This window comes from Pieris brassicae, chromosome 3 (genome assembly GCF_905147105.1).
Source record: "Pieris brassicae chromosome 3, ilPieBrab1.1, whole genome shotgun sequence".
NCBI classification, from domain to species: domain Eukaryota; kingdom Metazoa; phylum Arthropoda; class Insecta; order Lepidoptera; family Pieridae; genus Pieris; species Pieris brassicae.
Window position 1 is genome coordinate 21027841 of NC_059667.1, and position 21057 is coordinate 21048897.

A 21057-nucleotide genomic window follows, 5' to 3' on the forward strand; every position below is an offset into this window, starting at 1 on the left:
CTTAACGGCTTTGGAGAAAATCTTTATATTGGTTCTGATGTCATGAGAAAATAAATTGGTTATTATATTCATCACTATTTACTCACGAGAAGAACTTAAGAACTCCATCTATGATCACACACGTTACTAAAGCGTACTATTTTTATTACAACGAACTTTGGGGTTACGAACTATTAACATACTAGGTATAGGAAAATAAAAAAGCACAATTTTAAAACAACATTTATTTTTACATACATTAAGTCTGATTCAAAATGCCTGAAACATACTGATTTTTTTGTACACATCAGTTAAGGGTAATTTAAAAGACAGTAAATAAATTGCGATTCTCTGAAAAACAAATTAAAATAAGCGTTCGTTATCTTTACCTCGCTCTAGAATCTACTATACACATAAATAGTTAAAAATTTTATCTTTAGGAATTTTATTAATTAGGTATATTAAAAATTAAAAATTTGTTAAAATATATAGATTTTTCTAATATAACATTAAACAAATGATAGAATATAATTACGATCAATAGACAATTTGTAAATAAGGAGTGCCGATTTGATTTCTCTTAAAATGAATAAAACCGATGAATTTATACATAAATGAGCAGTTAAATGCGTTTATTTCAGCGAGACAGGGACGCTAAGTGAGCGACAGTCAAAAATATTACCAAAAAATATTTTGCAGAATAATTCTGCACTTTAAAGAGTCGAAACGAAAGTTCCTTCACATACATATTGTGCGCAGTACAATCACTTATTACTATGAAAGATTTAAAAAAGGGGAAATTGTTCAATACTATTTGGTTATTGGCCACGGACGTTTATTACTACTAGTCGAGGATTGCACGCGAAACTAAATTTTATATTTCTATGCTAAGTTTCCGTTTTGAAGAGATTTTTATTAAGCCTCCTTTTGAATAAAGCTCGTCCACAGAGCATTAAAACGTTTTTATGCCACGAAAGTCATTAATATAGTTACACAAAGTAACTATCATCACACTAATTTGTGTTTATCTTGTAATGTGGACGAACCTATCTTCGCATTTGACAATTACAAAATTCAATCAAGAGAACTCCTTGTGTTTCAACCTCAAATCTCAGTTAACATTTATGTCTATTCTCCAAAGATGACTCTTTGATGTCGGGTGCAACAGGAAACATCTTATCTTTATCTTAACATTGACATCGACACTGGCAGTATATCATCTACATATCGAAAAACATAGAAAATATGCTATATTCTACTTTATACATGACTCACGTGTTATTGCGTTTACTTAAATCGTAAGTTGTAGCGGGGACTGGACAGAAATATACAGCAATAGTCGAAACCTATCTATCTTTCTTACTTTCACATTATGATACTTCGTATTTGGACATAAAAATCGAAAGATAGCCAAGCTTCTGGAAACGACCGTAAATAGCAGATATCCGATTAATGCTAACGTTCAAGTTCAAAAAAAGAATGTTAAAATATTGCACAATACTATCACCACATGCTACAAAAAGTTTAAAGAACCACAGATTAAACATGGCGGAAACATCTGTCAGTTTGACGCGTGCAGATTGAGATTCGCGACGTGTTGCCATCTCCATTGTCAGTTTTAAAAATATTTAAAATAAAAGCCAAGCAGCCATCGTAGCCACCTCGTTTGTTAAAGGTGTAATGAAAATTATTTTTAAAATCCCACTAGTGGACAGTGACTCGCAAGAAACTTTACGTTAGCAGTGTAAATTATAGATATTTGCGTTCGATTTATCGCGATACACTAAACTTACTTAAAATAGCTACCAAATAGTTTGCTTAAGTTGCATATACATAAGTTCAAGATGCCATTTTATTAATTACACGATGAGATGGTTTGGTTTCGGTGGCGGTCGTTCTATATTGCACTAAAACAAGCAGATCTTTAAAAGCCAAAAATTTCCTACCAATAATTAATAATTTCACTTATAATAATTAACCGAATGGAATTTTCTTATCCAAACCTAAAAATTATATATTCAGTGTGATACGAACGACTACGCACCAAGAAATGTATGAAGTAAATCTATTATTTGCCTACTTACAAAGAAAACTAACACGAAAGAAAAATACAATTCTCCATATTAGATATATATATATATATATTAAAAATAACGACAAAACGTTTATTTCAAAGCAAAATAGATGATTTGTTAATTTACAAGGTTCTAGGAAGGATCGAGTTCTCATATATGTGGGTTTAAAAATGGTAACATTAGTTTATGGTGTTTCCGCTAGCAGGACATCAAATATGGCACATTTCTTGCCAGCATCGACCTTATATTAAGGACCATTTCATTTCAAATCCTATTATTATAAAATTCTTTCGAGAATGAATAATATCCTACCAATAATCTTTGAACGTTAAAAATATGTTTCTTTTCACAGACTAAAAAACCGGTAAGTACATAAATCAATAAATAATTATTGTAATATTATTACCGTAATGTTAGTTACATTTGTACTTAGGGCTAATGTAATATATTAATTTTCGAACAAAAATACGGGTTGTCAAAAAACCACCACATCTCTATCTCTGTGTCAGTTTAGCGGCAACCGCAAAGATTTGAAAAATTAAATACTGCTAATAAACTTCCAATCACCGCATTAGATGCGACCGGGAACAAATCTTTGGACCTTATAATTATTAAAAGCTCCATATATTAAATAACTTCAACAAAATCTACACAGCGAAGCTCTCGTGTCAATGTGCGTCGTTTAATAAGACAAAAAAAAATTGCAAAAGATATACATATGGAAGACATAAACTTAACATTAAAATAAACTTAAAAATACAAATCATTGATATATACAAATACGAGATCTCCTATTCAGCTATGAATATAACAGCGCTCGCATTTGTATACATCACGAAAACATATAAAGATTATTGCAGTAAATCATTCGATAAAAAAAAGTATAAATTACATGATTTAATTGTGCGCATACGCAAATTCATAAAAAAAACCTTTGTAAAATTTACTCTTGCAAAAACGGCATCCACATATGTCAAATTATTTCAAAGACAAAAACTGAGATTAAAAAAAAACATCAACAAATTATTATGCCAGCTTAAAACATAGGCAGCTTGCATCGCAAGTGCAACGGGTAAGAATATTACGATTTAAAAACATTTGTCACTTTGAAACGAAAGTGACCGAAATTGATCCAGCGTGCATTGTCTATGATTTAAAAGATAACAATTTTCAGTGATATGCATCAATAAATGAAGTGGGCAAAAAGCTAAAGGTGCTCTATACATAATACTATGTGTAGCCTCGAAAAAATCAAACTATATGATCCTCAATATAAAACGATTGGTTCTACGCGATAATGACTCGATTGTCACTGTCATATGTCAAACTTATTCTTTTTTTTTTTTTCAAAAAAGTTTACGTTGTGTTGTAGAATAAATAATAAAGACAATTAATTCATTATATATTTTTTATATATTCTAAAAGATATGTTATTCGAATGACAATCGAGTTAATAACGCCGCGTTATGCTCTAAAAAGGTTTACATCTCGGAATGTAGCGTGAATTTCAAAAAACCTTAAAATATCCAAAAACTTTAAGTGCAAATTATATTCTACAGAAACTTGCAATCATGTTAAATACGCGTCTAATTTAAAAAAATTCATAGACAAAAGGGTGTTGCCATACCAAAAAATCAAAGACGATTTTTTGAACAGGTAATACCCTCGTAGCTTCATTCCGAGATCAACCCAACATTCACTGGATGCTCCAAAGTAGCAACGTACGAATTACGTATACGTAAGTGGTGAGTACACGTACGTAACGTCCGGAAACACCATGCGACAGAAGAATCCGTGAGTTGCCGCTCGGCGGTCGTTATATCTTTTGCACATAATCTTAAACACGATTTAGTTACACTGATTTATAAATGCAATAAAATATTATATTAATTTGGTATTAAATATTAAAAAGCTACACGATTTTGTTGCGACGAGGCTCAACGCTAAATATGGCTTTCGTACGTCAAAAATGTATTAGATTGTGAGTCACAGTTCGCGCTAAGTCTCGACTAAATCCTTAACTTAGTGTTTTACTCAAAAGTTGATGTAAGAGTATGTGGTCTATGGAAAAAACACATTCAAAGTCAGTGTACAAAATCACAATCCAACGACAACAGATAACGTGCAAAAGATCAGGCTTTGGACACACTTAGTGACGTATTAAAGTAGATTAGATCGCCTCGTATGTCCCAGCCTTTGCTCTACGTGCGATGGCAACACAGATCATAAAAAGTTATATAAATACTGAATCAATTTTTGACAAGTGACAATAAAGTCCAAGACTTTCTCAATGTGTCGATAGTTGTAAATATATCGACTTCAAAGGACTTATATTATGTATTGCCATCGCTAATAAAGATTTGTATAATTTAATATTGGAGCGTTACACATAGATAGTATATGTATAATATGTAAATATTGCTGTCGTATTCGTTTGGTGTCATATCACGCCGGCTTCGAACCAGCCCTGGCGCATTGGAATCGCCTTTCTCACTGCAATCATCGAAACGTCTAAGAATTCTATATAATATAATTATATATCATATTTTTAACTAATTACTGACGTAATATGATTGAATTTGTAATTATAATTTTTGATTTCATATTTTTAACTAATTACTGACGTAATATGATTGAATTTGTTATTATAATTTTTGATATCATATTTTTAACTAATTACTGACGTAATATAATTGAATTTGTATTTATATATTTTGATATCATATTTTTAACTAATTACTGACGTAATATGATTGAATTTGTAATTATAATTTTTGATATCATATTTTTAACTAATTACTGACGTAATATAATTGAATTTGTATTTATATATTTTGATATCATATTTTTAACTAATTACTGACGTAATATAATTGAATTTGTATTTATATATTTTGATATCATATTTTTAACTAATTACTGACGTGATATGATTGAAATTGTAATTATAATTTTTGATATCATATTTTTAACTAATTACTGACGTAATATAATTGAATTTGTATTTATATATTTTGATATCATATTTTTAACTAATTACTGACGTAATATAATTGAATTTGTATTTATATATTTTGATATCATATTTTTAACTAATTACTGACGTAATATAATTGAATTTGTATTTATATATTTTGATATCATATTTTTAACTAATTACTGACGTGATATGATTGAATTTGTTATTATAATTTTTGATATCATATTTTTAACTAATTACTGACGTAATATGATTGTCATGACATCTATTGCTTATTTTTTATCTTGCCAAAAAAATGTTAATACACACTGGATCTATGAGATATTATTTGAGTATGATGATGATGATATAAATGGGCGAGGCATATGGCAAGATGCACAGACAACATGTGGACAGACAACTACAAGGAAAGGACCGAGCAGTGAAGAAGAGAGCGCACTGAAAAAGGTAGATAAAAGATATAGAAGAGTTAGCAGGAAGCGAATGGACAAAGCCATGATATAGATATTTGGAAAATCTGGAGGAAGGCTTTATGGATGGGATCCAATCATGGATGGAATCAATGATACTGAAGGAAGTTAGGACATTAGGATAACAAGAAATAAAAATGATATATATAAACATTGGAATTGAAAGGGCTTAATTATTATGAGGATGATTAAGACTTCCAAGCACGTGTGCTTTTGTATGTCTGTTCATAAGTTTCTCGCAAAATTTAAGACATATCGAATTGATAGTGTGATCATTCAATTAAGAGCAACAAATATCCCGAATACCATTCTATAATAAAAAATGACATACTGACCGTTAGAGCAGCTCGTACTGCCGCAGATGCATCCTCTGAATGATGTCGCGGCAGTCGTTGAAGACGCGCTTGATGTTCTCGGTGTCCACTGCGCACGTGAAGTGGGGGTAGCAGTAGTGCTTGCCTTCGCCACTGGCCGTACTGATACGCTGGAACCATAATTAACATCTAAAACGCATATACGGGATTTTTTTATTGATTATTTTTATTAGTTAAAAATTTAGCTAATTCCCTGATCTGTAGTACTGAAAACTGAAAATGTATACGAACATTTACTTGTACTAGGAAACAAACACGGCAAAATGTTCGTATTTGAGAGACTTCAATTCAATATTTTATAAACAATTTAATATAATAGTATATTTCTATTTGTTCTACCTTATAACGATAACAACTAAATGAACTACTAAAAAAATACATAACTCAGAAATTCACTCGAAAAACCAACTTTTGCGAAGAATATATTTTTTTTTTTTATAAAATAGGGGGCAAACGGGCAGGAGGCTCACCTGATGTTAAGTGATACCGCCGCCCATGGACATTCTCAATGCCAGAGGGCTCGCGAGTGGGTTGCCGGCCTTTTAAGAATTTGTACGCTCTTTTCTTGAAGGAATATAAATAGTAATTCATATAGTCAATATAAATTACATACTTATCAATATAAATATAATCTAGATTACAATTTATTAGTAGGTAAGTAGCGGGGCCACTAGAACAAAAAAATATCCAAGGCAATCGAGGCAGATCTTTTTTTCTGGAAACGGTGTCAAAACTCCCTCTTTTAAATAAGAAATCTTAGTGTAACAACACTGGGAGTGCTCCCATACGCCCCATACCCCACTCACCAGGAACTCGTCCCGTATGAAGTATTTAGCGCGAGCCACCTCCGGGTGGTCCCTCACGTCGGGGCTGGCGTCGGGCGGAGTCTGGTATCGGGCGAACTCCGCGAAGTAATCCTCGAGCCGGGACTTGCCCGCGAGCACTTTCTCCGCGAGCAGGTCTTGCTTGTTGAGGAACAGGATCACCGATATTGTGCGGAGCCATCTGGAGCCATCACAAAGGTCAGAATGAAACAAAAAAATTAATTGAATTTTTTTTATAGCTTTTAAAACTTTTCAAGTACATATATCCTAATACAGAACGAAACGCAAAATGTATATTATATGATTTTTTTTTCATTTTCTCTTGGTCTTTACCACAGATTTATATCTCATTTTCAAGAAATTTTTTTTCGCCACGAAAGTCAAAGAAAATGGGGGGGGGGGGGAAGGAATAGTGCCAAAGCGGATAGAACTAATAGGTACCGATTATTCCATATGCTCTTAAAGAGATCCAACGACTCCCGGAGCCTGTTCTGCGTGGGGTCCTCCCGCAGCACCATGTTGTAGGAGGAGCAGGCCGTCACGAAGATTATGGCCGTAACGTCGTTGAAGCACTGGATCCACTTACGACGCTCGTCGCGCTGACCGCCCACGTCGAACATACTGAAAAGAGTGAAGTAGCTTTTATCTTTCTAACACCGTTATTATGATGCCACTCTTCTTGATATATGATTAAATATTTCTGTAGTCAAATAACTGCAATTAAAAAAACCGTCACATTTTCGGTTACGCGTCACATTTTTCCGTTACGCGCCATCTTTTTCTTGTCCCTGCCACGGTCGATTCGAAGCCATTAATAACAAAAATATATAATAACAATAACAATGATAGCAATAATTCTATTACAATAAATCAAATTCTGTAATAATCTCAGTAGTAATAAGGTAAAATGAAATAATTGCATTATTTGTATTCATATCTCATAATAAAAGCCTTTTGTTAAACTTTATTTTCGTAAAGTTTCGTTGCACATAGTAGATCATTTTTCGAAAAATAAGGTCATAAAGAAGTTTCACTTCTTACGTACACTAGTACACGTACACGCACGCATTTTTTTCTTAATTATCAACCATAACCCTGTAAACCGACAAACGTTTTGCAGTAACGAGAAATCGAATTCATTACCTAAGACATTGTTTGGAAACTTTAACAGAAGAATACGTCGTAAATCATCCAACAGTTCCTATGATATATGTATCCGAAGTACTAATTAAGATTACGAGTACAAGTGGGCGTAAGAGAGCGTTCTGATAAACGAGGTGGATCTGGATATCAATAGTTCCTCCGGTCACACTTTGAAATCGATTTTCTTTTAGTTTATTTACAATATATTAAGCAAAACAAAAAAAAACTTTTTTGTATGTGTAACTGATTTACCGTCGATACGAGATCTAAGAAAATATTAGGTCCTTACATATGAAATTGGCGTTTTGTATGGGAGGAACAAAAAATCGAATATTTTTAAATATAATATATTCAATTAATCAAAGTATGAACCATTGTTTTCTATGCACTTTTGACATCTCATAGGTAGTTCATTGATCCCTTTACTAAAAAAAACAGTCGGACGGGAATCAATAAAATCTGTGAAGGCGATTTGGACTGCCCCATCAGAGTTAAATTTTTCCCCTTGCAAGAAGTTGTCCAAATTTCGAAAAATATGGTAATCTGTTGGAGCAAGGTCCGGGGAGTACGGAGGATTTCTAGACATTCCAATTGAAGCTCTTCTAATTTGGTAGCCGTCTGTTGTGCAGTGTGTGGTCTAGCGTTGTCGTGAAGGTCTAGGTTGTTTAGCCGCTAGCTTTTCCATCATGGTTTGCAATTGCTGACAATAGACATCAGCCGTAATAGTCTGGCCAGATTTGAGAAAACTGCAATGAACAATACCGGCACTAGTCCACCAAACGCTTACAAGTAACTTTTTTGGGGTTAATTTTCGCTTGGGGCAGGATTTGGCTGGCTGGCCAGGATCCAACCATTGCGCTGGGCGCTTCCGATTATCGTAAAGAATCCATTTTTCATCACAGGTAATGATTCGGTTTTAAATACCTTCATTATTGTGCCTCTTCAGTAATGTAACGCAGCAGTCGACGCGCGTTTGCCGGTTTGCTTCAGTCAACTCGTGAGGTACCCACCTTTCAAGCTTTTTAATCTTCCCAATTTGCTTCAAGTGAATTTAAACAGTTTTATCACTAACTCCTTAGCCTGCAGCTAACACGGACGTGGTTTGCGATGGATCCGCTTCCACAATAGCCTTCAATACTTCATTATCAACTTGGGTCTCAGGCCGTCCACGGGGCTTGTTCTGTAGGTCGAAACTTCCAGAACGAAGACGTTGGAACCAAAAACGAACTGTGTTTTCTTTTGCAACATGACCGCCATACACATCATTCACCCTTCGAGTCGTTTCCGCAGCACTAGTGCCACGGCAGCACTCGTACTCGTAAATAATGCGATACTTTAAGTTTTCCATTTTGTAAAATGAGTGACGCAAACAGAACAAAACAAATGAATGACGGTCATCGAAGCACAAATACATGAGTAAATAGCTGTACAAATTTGAATTTGAAATTCCTAACCAAAGAGGAGGTATTTGAGGTCAAAGTGGCCAGTACGACAAAACGCCAATTTCATATGTAAGGACCTAATATATTAATATACTTACTGGAAATTGACTTTATCGACGACGAACTGCGTCTCAAAGATGCCCGAAGTGAGAACTCGGCAGCGGAGGATGTCTTGCTCCGTGGGCGTGTACTCTGGGTGCTTTATCACGTGCACTTTGTCCAGGAAACTGAAAAATATTTTTTGTATGAAAATGTAACTATACGTATAATAAATAACTGTGAGGAAAAAACGGACAAAACAATTAAAAATATTAGTTTTTATTTATCGGATTTGGATGTTACAATTTTCATACAAACAATAAGCTTAACTCAAATGCATTTTTTTTAATGAAAACTAATTTAAAAAACGTTACTATATATATACTATTTTAAGCATATTTTGAAACAGGAATATATTGCTTAAATATGGAACATACATAAAATTTATATCATTTTTATATACTTTACATATATCATTCTACTGTACGTGTGTATGTCACTGGACTCCTCTTAAACGGCTGGACCGATTTGAATGAATTTTTGGTATGCCTTTTGGCAGCGCCCTGGACGGTTTAGACTTTAGATTAACAATTCAGCCCGGCAGATGGCGCTGCTGTCGGTACATTCATACTTTGTTAAAAATATAATATAATAAAATCCTAATCGCTTGAAATATCACGCAGGACGTATGTCGGGTCCGCTAGTACATATGTGTATATATATATATATATATGTGTGTGTGTAAAGAAATAATTATGTCTTAGATTATTAATTATCTATTAAGTGTTAACTGACGTTTCGTTTAATTTGTTTGTTAAACGTGGAAAAGACGGTAGTTATTTTGGATTATAAAAGAAATAGGATAACAGTGATTATTATTCATCATATATATATACTACTTACTACTTGGCGCAGTCGATGAGCTGGTACTCGTTACTGCGCTCATATGTCCGCTGAACCCCTCCATCCTTCCAGAGCTCCTCCGTATGCTCATAGAACTCACGTGGGTAGTCGAAATCCGGTTGTGAAGCTACGTCCTAGCAATTACCATCACATTCAGCACCAAATTTTATCATTAAAATGAACCAGTTCTAGTCTAATTGTTGTTGATTTAAAAACTCATGTCTCATTTCCTCGCCACGTAAACACAATTAGACAGAAAGAGACAATAGTTTAAAAGTTAAATTAAAAATTTCCACATCTGAGCGCAGTTTCTAAGGCAGTTTTTGCCGCGCACCACCACTATGTGGAACCAGCTGCCCACTGAAGTATTTCCGAACCAGTTCGACTTAGGGACCTCCAAGAAAAGAGCGTACCATTTCTTGAAAGGCCGGCAACGCACTCGCGAGCCTTCTGGCAATGTGAGTGTCCATGGGCGGCGGTATCGCTTCACATCAGGTGAGCCTCTTGCCCGTTTGCCTGCTATTACATAAAAAAAAAAACTTCAATATTAAAGAAATAAGTTGACCTACTCTTTCGTCTCTTTCTTTCTGATTGCGTTTATATAGCGATAAAAAGAGACAGGTGATATCTTCATTAAAAAGGGATTTCTAAACATAGCAATAACTTATCTTATACGCAGGGTCTGTTATATGTTTTTAGAACTTATATAAAATAAACAATCAATGCGCGTACTGTAATCTTCAATAAATTGTTAAAGTTATCTTAATAGAAGTCCAAATTGTGATGATATTACGACGAAGATAGAGTTTAACTTATTAATTTAACCATTAAAGTTTACTTCATGTAGGACATTTAATATTTAAAATTACTCTGAAAGCGTTTTGCATTTGTATATTGAATAATGGGAATAGAAGATATGTCAATCTGTATATGATATGTATATGTACACTACATGTTATTCTTATATAAGTTTATACACATATATATATATATGTACTTATAACTTACTTGTATGTAGTCAACTCGAGCCTTATTCTCGGGCTTTTCGAGAGGTATGGGCGGTGTAAGCGTGCTCATCGCACCAGTTATCGTCTGAAATTACAAAGCTCATCAACATCTTAAATATAAAATTGTTAAAACGGCCAGCAACACACTTGCGAGCCAATGTGAATGTCTATGGACGGTGGTATCACTTACCAAGTGACCGTTCTGCTTTCTTAAGCCTTATTAATAATGAATTAACGCCAATCTGATAAACTTTATACATGCTTCACTCACGAGAATCGCATCGCGTATGTTCTTCTTGATATCTTCTATCTTCTCCCGGCGTTCCTTATCAGAGAATCCGTTTACGTGAAGGATGCGCATTTGTTTCACGATCGTCGACTTCCCGGACTCACCAGCGCCGAGAAGCAGCAGGCGATGTGTCGCGCGATATAACTGGAAATTTACGTGTGTCATACAATTCTTTAACAATAATTTTGTATGAAACAACGTACAGTAATCCACCATAAACGCGGTACGCCTGTAAAGCGATTTCAGCCACCCATATAACGCGGTAGTTTCCCCACATAACGTGGAGATCTTTTGTGTTCTGTTGTGTGAAATTTATATTGATTTGAAAGAAAACAATTTTTTAACCGGATTAAAGCTATTTGTTTCATTATAAACTTATAATTATTTTACATAATAATAAATTTAATTTTTTCCCACGTTTCGCGTGCTTTACTTTAAATTTAAAATTATGTAAATAATAATAAGTTTATAATAATACAAATAGCTTTAATCCGGTTAAAAAAAATTGTTTTCTTTCAATGTGTAAAAGCTATGTTAACCAAAGACAATATTATAATGATTTGTCAATATTATTAAATACGAGTTCCTACTTTTTAAATTATTAAAAAAGACGTTTTTCCGATAACACTTTTTGGGATAAGGGATATTTTTCCAAAGGCTCTTTTATGTCTAATAATTTTAAGAAATGTATTAAAGAAAAGCTGCGTAATAAGGCTTACTATATTTTAAACGATTATCTAGTTGATAAAAGGGCCTGGGACTAGTGCTAGACAGGCTACTTCTAATTAATTTACGATATTTGTTTTACAATAAGTGTTGTTTGCCATTTTGTATGATGTTCTGCTATATTAAAAGAGTACCGAGACTTTTTTACGCCGGCTTTTTCTCTCGGCCTACATCCTCGTGTCTTCTTAGCCGATAAGTAGGTATGTGTGCGTTACAAACGACGGAATAAGTGATACACAGCTGTATGTAATATAAGAATATTCCATAAAAAACATATTTTTATTCCACTGTGCATTTACCCCGTGAGGAGTCTTGGTTGCGATTACGAGCACACCTCCATACAGTATCCTTACAGTACTAAAGCAATACGATGTCGAAAACAAACAAAAATATTCTATATAAATACTAAATAAATGTATTTAATATTGTATGTATGTACACACAACTGTGTATATATTGATAATACTATTAAACGAGTGCACAAAAATTATACACCAGAGGTCTAAGATTAAATTCCCAGTGATTTTATTATTTATACATTTATTTACTTCAGATGGTTATGACATATTGGTAGGACGTTTGAAGAACTTTAAATACATATTACGGAAAAAATAAAACGAAAACAGCCTTCCAAGATGTTGCTTTGATAAAACAATTTTTTGTCCTTTATAAAGAAAAATATTAATTAAATATTTTATTGTATACTACGTTCTTATTTACTTATTTATTTATGTACTTCCGGTTACCTGTTTATCTTTTTGTAATTGGCGTGTGATGGCGTCGCTGCGTCTTTTCTGCGATTTGGCGTCATCCTCGCCGCTTTTGGCGCCTGGCGAACCGAAGCAGCCCATTGCCGACCACGCAGCCCACCTGAAACCATCCACGTCCAAGTGTCAATGAACAAAGCTGTTCTTTAATATAACTGATTTAGATTGAATGCCTAGGTCCAGACTTTTCGTAAACTGTCTGTCCCTATACCGTCTCATAGCGAGGTGATGACCATTTATTTATTTATTTATAAAAGCGTCCTAACACTCGGCACGGTTACATTGGTTATATGGGTGAGTTTGGTTTAAAATCGTTCTTTTAAAAGGACAAATGGCAAGATTGCCATTGCCTGGGGTAAAAGAGTATAGGAAATTTTAATTTAGTTAAAAGGTTGGGGGCAATCAATCTGCTAGTTAAACGTGCAAACGATACACAAATTAATTTTCTACGATTCGCCAATGAAAACATCTTAAAGTACGCTAGCCAGCTTTAGTTAGCTGATACAGTCACTAAGTCACATAACGCACATTATAAAAATATATTCACGTAACACTCAGGCCGAGTGTAAAAGTGTAAACTAATCATAAAATAACGTATTTGGTCAAGCATACTTAAATTTAGTTTGAAGAGCTGTCAAACCATTCTATCTGTATAAAGTTGCAAGTTCTGTGCAAGATTGTAACTTGAGGTACGAATTAAAAATATCAAATCAATCAAACTTCAAATTGACAATAACGTATACGATTTTGGTCATAGTTGGCCATCGCTTGGAGCGATATGGCCATGTATTGTATTGTAATGTAAGTTCTCAATTTAATATAATACTAATACAAACTATATTGTCAAAAAATATTACTTAGCTTACTTTAAGATTTAAAACGATATGATTCGAATTATACATAGGTAAATGGCACCTTGATAAAAAAATAGGTTTAGGTTTTTCCATACAAATAAATGTTCCACTTAGAATTTTTATATTTTGACAACTACTGGTACAATTAATAAGTTTTCATTAAATTGTTCACTTAGCCCGCCTTTTTAGTAGCTACATATGGAACATTTTGCCATAGTATGTACTCCACAGACTATTCGCCTTTACGGAATGAAACCTAAATAGTAAATAAACTATTTTTTTTACGAAAGTTACTCGAATTGGTCCAGCAATTTACGAACTTAGCAAAACATTTTGTGATTTTTATTTATAAAATTTGTGAACCATTAGTGTCTAAAGATTGTTCCTACCAATTATCGTCTCTATTATATATTTTTCTTGTCTTATAAACAAAACTATGAGCTCCATATATGCCAGCTACAATTCAATTGTACCGAAACGTACGCGTACGTCATACATACAATAAACTTTCATTTTCAGACCATAAACGCCTCGTCAGGCATACCAAGGAGGTAATGATGTTCCGTATACGACCTCATCCGTCGATCGGTGCCATTGAGCTCGTCAAACTATGTGTAGCCTAGGAGCCAGCCAAATGACCAAATACTAATAATAATAGAATAAAACCGAGCGCTTTTTGGAGCAGGTCCAAGTGGTTAAAATGGTAATTCTCAACATAAACGTATTCGAATACAAACTGTATTGTTAACTTTTCTTTTTAAATGCAAACTTATCTCATTAAGGAGGAGGAGGCCTTTGAACCCGTGAAGGTATTCCTATTAATGTTACAAAATGGAATTTACGATATCGAACAACAATAAAAGTATCTAAACTGTATATTCAACATCTGTAATTAGAAATAACCGGGCTTTATTATTATTTTTATTTATAAGCCTCATGAGGAAGAACCCGATTGTAAAGCTGTTCCACGCGCCATAAACACAGAGTGTATTATCAAAAATCAAAAGTCCAAAGCTCTATCTAGGAACTCTATCAAATAAATACTGTATGACGTGGATAACAACGAATTTTCAGCTAATACATAGTATAAAAATTAACGTCTCACCGCCGTTACACAACGCTTTGGTGTCTTAATACGAAGTCACACTCGTAAACAAGTAATTAAGCATCCATCTCCTAGTCTACACTATTCAACGCGCGATTGTTCGCGAGTTAATGCAGCAAATATGCTAATAGGTTCATTATACGATGGCATTTGTCCTGCGGCGCGTACTCCAAACGATTTCGGCGGTTAATTATTTTCAGGATTCGGCGTGACTTAACCATAACTTACAGTATATATTCGATCGAAATAGATAGAAAAAAAACTAGTGTCATTGACTACTCGGTCGTTGTTTAAACGGAACTAATTTAACGCATTTATTAGTTGGTATATAAACGTTATTTTAATGTATAATTCGATTGGACAGATAATTTTACGATTGATATCAAAATCGAGAAGGAATTAGATGTTTTTATGTAAACAATTGAGATCCTCTTGTAAGGCCGGCTATAAATGATTAATTACTAGTCATAAAGACATTTAAAAAAAATGTTGGCGGTCATTTGTAACGGTTATGAACACAATAACACAGACCAGAGCGCTTAATAAATAAAAAATAAAAAAAAAATATTAACCACAGTAAAACATAGTTTTTATCAGTCAATGTTTTTTTTTCAGTATAAAAGATTAAGGAACTACTTATAGATAGTATTCGTTCAGTGCTCTGTCGAGTTTTACATTAGCTTAAAGGTTTGGATACTCAAAGCTTTCAGACTTGACCTGCAGCTCAAACCAAGCTTTATATTCATGGACCGTGAATATTTATAAGAATAATTAACTGGGGACCAGGAATTTAAAATGTTACAGACTTTTAACATATAAAAACGTATTTGACATGACATTTCCTCCATTCCTAGGAATGGACTAGTCCTGAACTAGATGTAACTTATACAGTCATGGTCATCCATCCATTTCTTCTTTCTATGAACATACCTTTTACCATGAATTCTCATCATAATCAGCTGAATAGTCGTTTCAGCTCGTTGACGTCCACTGCTGGACATACGCCTTTCACCTAAATTTCCAGTACGACCGCTTCTCCGAGCTCTGTATACAACTTCCCTACACCCTCACCAGGTTCTCTGTCCTCGTTGGAGGGCGTTCAATGCTTCGCAATGCAACTGGTTCTTGGCATTTACCCCAGAACTATTTCACCCCATCGGCCATCTGTTCTTCGGGTTTTGCCATTGCCCCGCTATAAGCCATAAGCTTTTACGGCCGTTTTGCTGTATCAGTTCGGTGACTTTAGTTCTTCTACGGATCTCTTTATTTCTAATTCGATCGCGTAGAGAAGCACTGAGCATAACCCTCTCCATGAAGCTTGTCTATCAGGCAAACAATACTACCATATGTAAAATATTACCAGATCGAATAAAATTCAATAATTTTTATTTTTCGTTATTGTTCTTGTTACAGATCTATAGGTTTTAAAGATTACACTTATCGTAATTAGAACGTGCATACTTTTTACAATTTGACAATGAATTACGTGAATTTGTATTTAAAAATACTTTCTTGCCCAAAATAGAGCTTTATAGCAGGGCTACGGATTGACCCTCGGGAAAGTTTGGTGATAAATTAAGACATATTTTTAAGGTTTCCAAATTTATTCATTCTGTATTTGTTTTTAGATTACACTAATATTCAATTTCTTCTTCTCTTCTTCTGATTTCTATATTTAACCAATCAACTTCAAAAGTACTGGACAAATTTCAAAAATTCTTTTTCACAGACAATAATGCTGCAATATCCCTTACCAACATATTTTATGAAACGATTTTCCAGCTCCTGCAACAACCTGAACGTTAGCGTGTAAGATATAAAAAAAAATCATCCATCAATATTCGTCAAACAGGAAATTACGTCATTAATATATATATATATATATATGGAATACGCGCTACAAATCTAGTTCAAGATCCTCCCCTGACATGTCCGCTTCTCGTAAAATAAAACTTTTGACGCACTTCGAAATCAGGTTAATAATAAGAAATTTGGCATTCCTTTGAGTAAACAGTGGAGTTATCGTAACCCAATTACTGAAGATACCACAATTGTGACAATAAAAACGTATACAGTTTCGGTATTTCAAACGGTTTTTCGATTAAAACTACAATTTTTCTTTTAATGATCGCCCATATATATAACAAAATCCAACGATGTTAGAAGCTGCTTTGAATCACTCAAAATCCTTTATGTATAGTGTATTTATGGAAAGGAGACTATAGTCTATATGACGGGTGAATTAACGCAGATGAATGATGCCACAGAGCATACCTGTAGTTAACGTCGCGCACAGTGCGTGTAAGAAAATATAACCCATAGGTTCTTAGCCAACTTCCCAGCGAAATGAATTCTTTCAAACACACACGCTTACAATTATAAAATTTTCTAAATCAATAGTTATTTCTTCACGCTCTAGTTTCCTAAGCTCTTCAGACATCTACGTCTTGATATGAGCGCTAACAGTCATATTTACCCGCAGATACAGAGACTTAGCAAGCATCTCTCCCGTGTGTCAAAAACGTATTGGATTTTTACATACATATGTGAAACGACGGGTCAAACGCGTAGGATGAAACACCGGACGTCCCATAGCCATGGCCATTGCAATTAAACCACGAATGTCACTGATTATTTTTAGAAGCCGGTGATGAATTAACGGCTGGTGTTTACAAAACCAGCTGTTGTAGATACATTTTTACTTACAATGAGAGGATTTTTCGCCCACACAATTTTATGTTCCCTATAATTAGATTCTTGTGAGATTCTATAATGGTATTATTAGCGTCCCAATCTAAAGGGTATGGACAAATTTAACTTTTAGTATAGATATATACAATTATACAAATTTTAATTCTGACAGAGTAAGACAAAAATAAAGGCAGAAAGTTCATCTATATCTATATCTTTTAATTTGATCTGCTAATCTGTATACCTATATATTTATATATTGCTTGTGTATTGAAATGAGAAGATCTGATATTTTATTGCTTTTAACCACAATTCAGCATGACTGAGCAATAAATATTTTTACAGTCATATTTAAAGCATAGAAATTATCTTGAAATCGGGTTTTATCTGAAAATAGTGCATACTTGATAATACTATTAATTATCAATGATGACATTATTGTTTACTGTACTTTTATAAATACTTTGCAAAAATCAAATTTTTGCATACATACATCTTCAGTAGAAACAATATAATAAACTGAGAATGAATTTAATATATATAATTTTAATTAGTACTAAAAGTGCTAGCAATTGGATACCAGCCGTTAAGGAAAGCCTGAAAGGTTTGTTTTATTACAGATTATTAATTCAAGTTAAAAAAAAACAACAGAGCAAAATAAAACACATTTAAGATGCATATTAAACTACTTCAGTATGTTTAGGTATCTGAATTGTACAAATTAATATCATGTACTATTGTAATACAAATATTCCAGAAGATGATTGTTTCTTATAATAAAATAATCAATGATATATGATTTACATAACATTATATACAACTGAGCGGTTGAATCAAATAAATTTCTAAAATAACACCTTAACATGTTAAAAATAACCATGTTGAGTCATTAGCATAGCATATATTATTTTTAGTCCAACATTATGAATGTTTGTTGCTAAGTATGCTTATCACTGGCATTTATATTGATATTTTAAAAGATAATTTCTTTGTTACAGAGCAAACTGGAATTTAAAGCTGCTTTACAACTATTTTAATGTGATTATTATGAGTTAAAATTGATAATGGCATACATCTAAATGAAGTTGGGCAATAAATTGTTAATTATGTAAAAATAATACTTTTTATAAGGTATTCTCATGTAGATAAATAATAATTTGAATGAATTATGTATTTATTTCCTGGAAATTATCCTCCTCACAACCTAAATTAAATCAGTCAATTGCATTCTTTGATCTTTCGTCTCTTACTATCAGATTGAGTTTACATTGTGATGAACGAAAGCTGATATATAATTTAGATAAAACCATGTAATAAGACTGATTTATTTTTTTATAAATAAAGAAGATAATATGTAATAATGACTAACAGGTGTGAGGTGAGTAAATTTGCTAGCATACTCAAATGCTAAAACAAATAATTTATCATTTTGGTTAACAACTTTTCAATTAAAATAGCCTAGAATGGGTTAAAAGCTTTTTAGCTTGCAATTTCTGCAGAATAAGGAACATCACATTTCATCAGCAAGTTAAAAAAATCACATGAACTTTTTGAAATACTTGCTCAGGCAGAGCTAAGAATAACAACATTTAAATACATAATTAGTATATGAATGGAAAGAATAATGATCAAAGTAAGGTCATCTTGAAATGCCTGACCAATCGCACACAATAGTATAATAGCTATTACATATAGTCCTGTAATGCTCAAGTCTTAAATTATGTATAATAATAAAGGGAAAAAATAAAAATATGTGACCAAAAATTGAATAGATTCATGATTCACATTTTTAGGGAATCAGCATAGCAGCAATTTTACCAAATAGAGAATAAAGATTTCAAGGTAGCGTTTTTTTTATAATAAAGTAATATCTAGTAAAAAAAATTTAAAGCTAAAATCCAAGTCAATCAGGTTTGTTTTGCATCATTAAATCAATATTATTAGAAAATTCAAATGTTTTCTAGTAATCAAAGTAATTATAATGTATAATATAGCTGAAATTTTGAATTTTGCTCAAAAAGTTGGTACCATTACTATAACTAAATTAAAAATACATAAACAAAAGCTAAGGTAAAAGCAGTATATTTCAAGCACTGGACCTTAATAAAAAATATTAAGAATTTATGTTAGCAGTAGTAATTGGTCAATTATCAAACTTTAATTAAGCTTTTAAGGCTTAGTACCTATGAAAATATTACTACATATTTATCATGTTCAGATTAGAAAATTGTTGTAGGTAGTAGAATGTTTAATTAGCTACCTATAATTCATAAATAAACACTAACAATATATATTCTTGTTTATAATAGTTATCATGATTAGGTGATTATTATTATATTTGTTATAAATATTAAGTAAAAATTTTAGGTCTTGGCTTATGGTAACATTTTTTTTCATTTTGGATGTAGTTTTTTAAATATTCAATTAGGGTACTTACCAACAGGTGGGAGTGGCGTTATCCACCGTGTCCTGGTTGGCCTGCGAGGGGGACTCTGCTCCCCTCGCGCCACCCGCCACAGAGGAAGCCGTGGTGCCGCTGTTCCACACACTAAGCCCACATCATCACTTCACTCTTATTATCTCCACCAAACTGACACCAATTGCATTGCTACCTGAAAACACCACGGCACTTCACTACAACCGCACTTGACACTTCCGCGCGCTATGAACTGACACTGGGCTGCGATCACGCCCAATAATCACCAAGAACAAACTTATCTCACGAAAAAATGGCAACCAAATATTAAGACTCGCCTGATCGAATCATCTACACCACCATGGTAAACTAAATTATTTATAAACTTTCACAAGTTAATTATAGACCAGACGTTACTATTAACGTTTGAACATAAGTAAAAGATGAGAAAATAATATTTATAAATAGCTTCAGATTATTTTGATACGAATTTATATTCGCTAGACATCACTTCATACACACCCCTGTTTTGGGTGAATAGATCCTCTTCTTATTTTCTATTATGATTTAAACATGCGAAATTGAGCACGATTTTGTGAAAGATTACAATTTAATTAAAATATGACCTACACCCTGATAACTACAAAGACATTTTTGTAGCGATGACAGCAATCCGTATCGGCTTCACAGAACTAGAAAAATCAACATGTCGTCTGTGATATGAAAATGTCCCAATGAAAATCTGTTGAATACAGTTTATAGATATTAGGGGTGTGGCGGATATAATTTTAGATTCAACACAATAATAATATGATTACTACAAATTATGCTATGTGTTTTTAATGCATAGTATTAGATTTCATTATTGGCTATTGGCAACTTCAGTAATTAGTGGCGGCTCTATTAAAATTATGTATTTATTTATTATTTTATGAATATACTTCTTCATTGAGGTTCATTTCTTTAAATCAAT

At 33.1% G+C, this 21057-nt stretch overlaps 1 protein-coding gene across 2 annotated transcripts; it reads right to left on the bottom strand.

Annotated features, from left to right (window-relative positions):
- Nucleotides 1–215: 215 nt before the first annotated feature.
- On the bottom strand, nt 216–20781 carry LOC123706728 (guanine nucleotide-binding protein G(s) subunit alpha). 2 transcript variants are annotated; one of them, XM_045656104.1, is made up of 11 exons: nt 20715–20781; nt 20106–20280; nt 12998–13121; nt 11508–11669; nt 11238–11321; nt 10230–10363; nt 9386–9514; nt 7144–7323; nt 6685–6883; nt 5840–5988; nt 216–4547 (listed from the first exon to the last, which is right to left on the bottom strand). In XM_045656104.1, the coding sequence occupies exons 3-10, from the start codon at nt 13100–13102 to the stop codon at nt 5842–5844; spliced, it is 1140 nt and encodes a 379-aa protein (XP_045512060.1). In that variant the 5' UTR covers nt 13103–13121; nt 20106–20280; nt 20715–20781; the 3' UTR covers nt 216–4547; nt 5840–5841. The 2 variants fall into 2 exon arrangements, with proteins under 2 accessions (XP_045512060.1, XP_045512059.1); XM_045656103.1 differs by having other exon boundaries at nt 20607–20758.
- Between the last annotated feature and the right edge of the window lie 276 nt (nt 20782–21057).

What these genes read in the sequence shown, in the direction of transcription:
- LOC123706728 (XM_045656104.1), bottom strand. Translation starts at nt 13,102, where the DNA reads ATGGGCTGCTTCGGTTCGCCAGGCGCCAAAAGCGGCGAGGATGACGCC. An exon ending in CTCATCGACTGCGCCAAGTA is followed by an intron (nt 9,515 to 10,229) that starts GTAAGTAGTATA and finishes AATATTTTTCAG; the next exon opens with TTTCCTGGACAAAGTGCACG. An exon ending in GTCGATAAAGTCAATTTCCA is followed by an intron (nt 7,324 to 9,385) that starts GTAAGTATATTA and finishes CACTCTTTTCAG; the next exon opens with TATGTTCGACGTGGGCGGTC.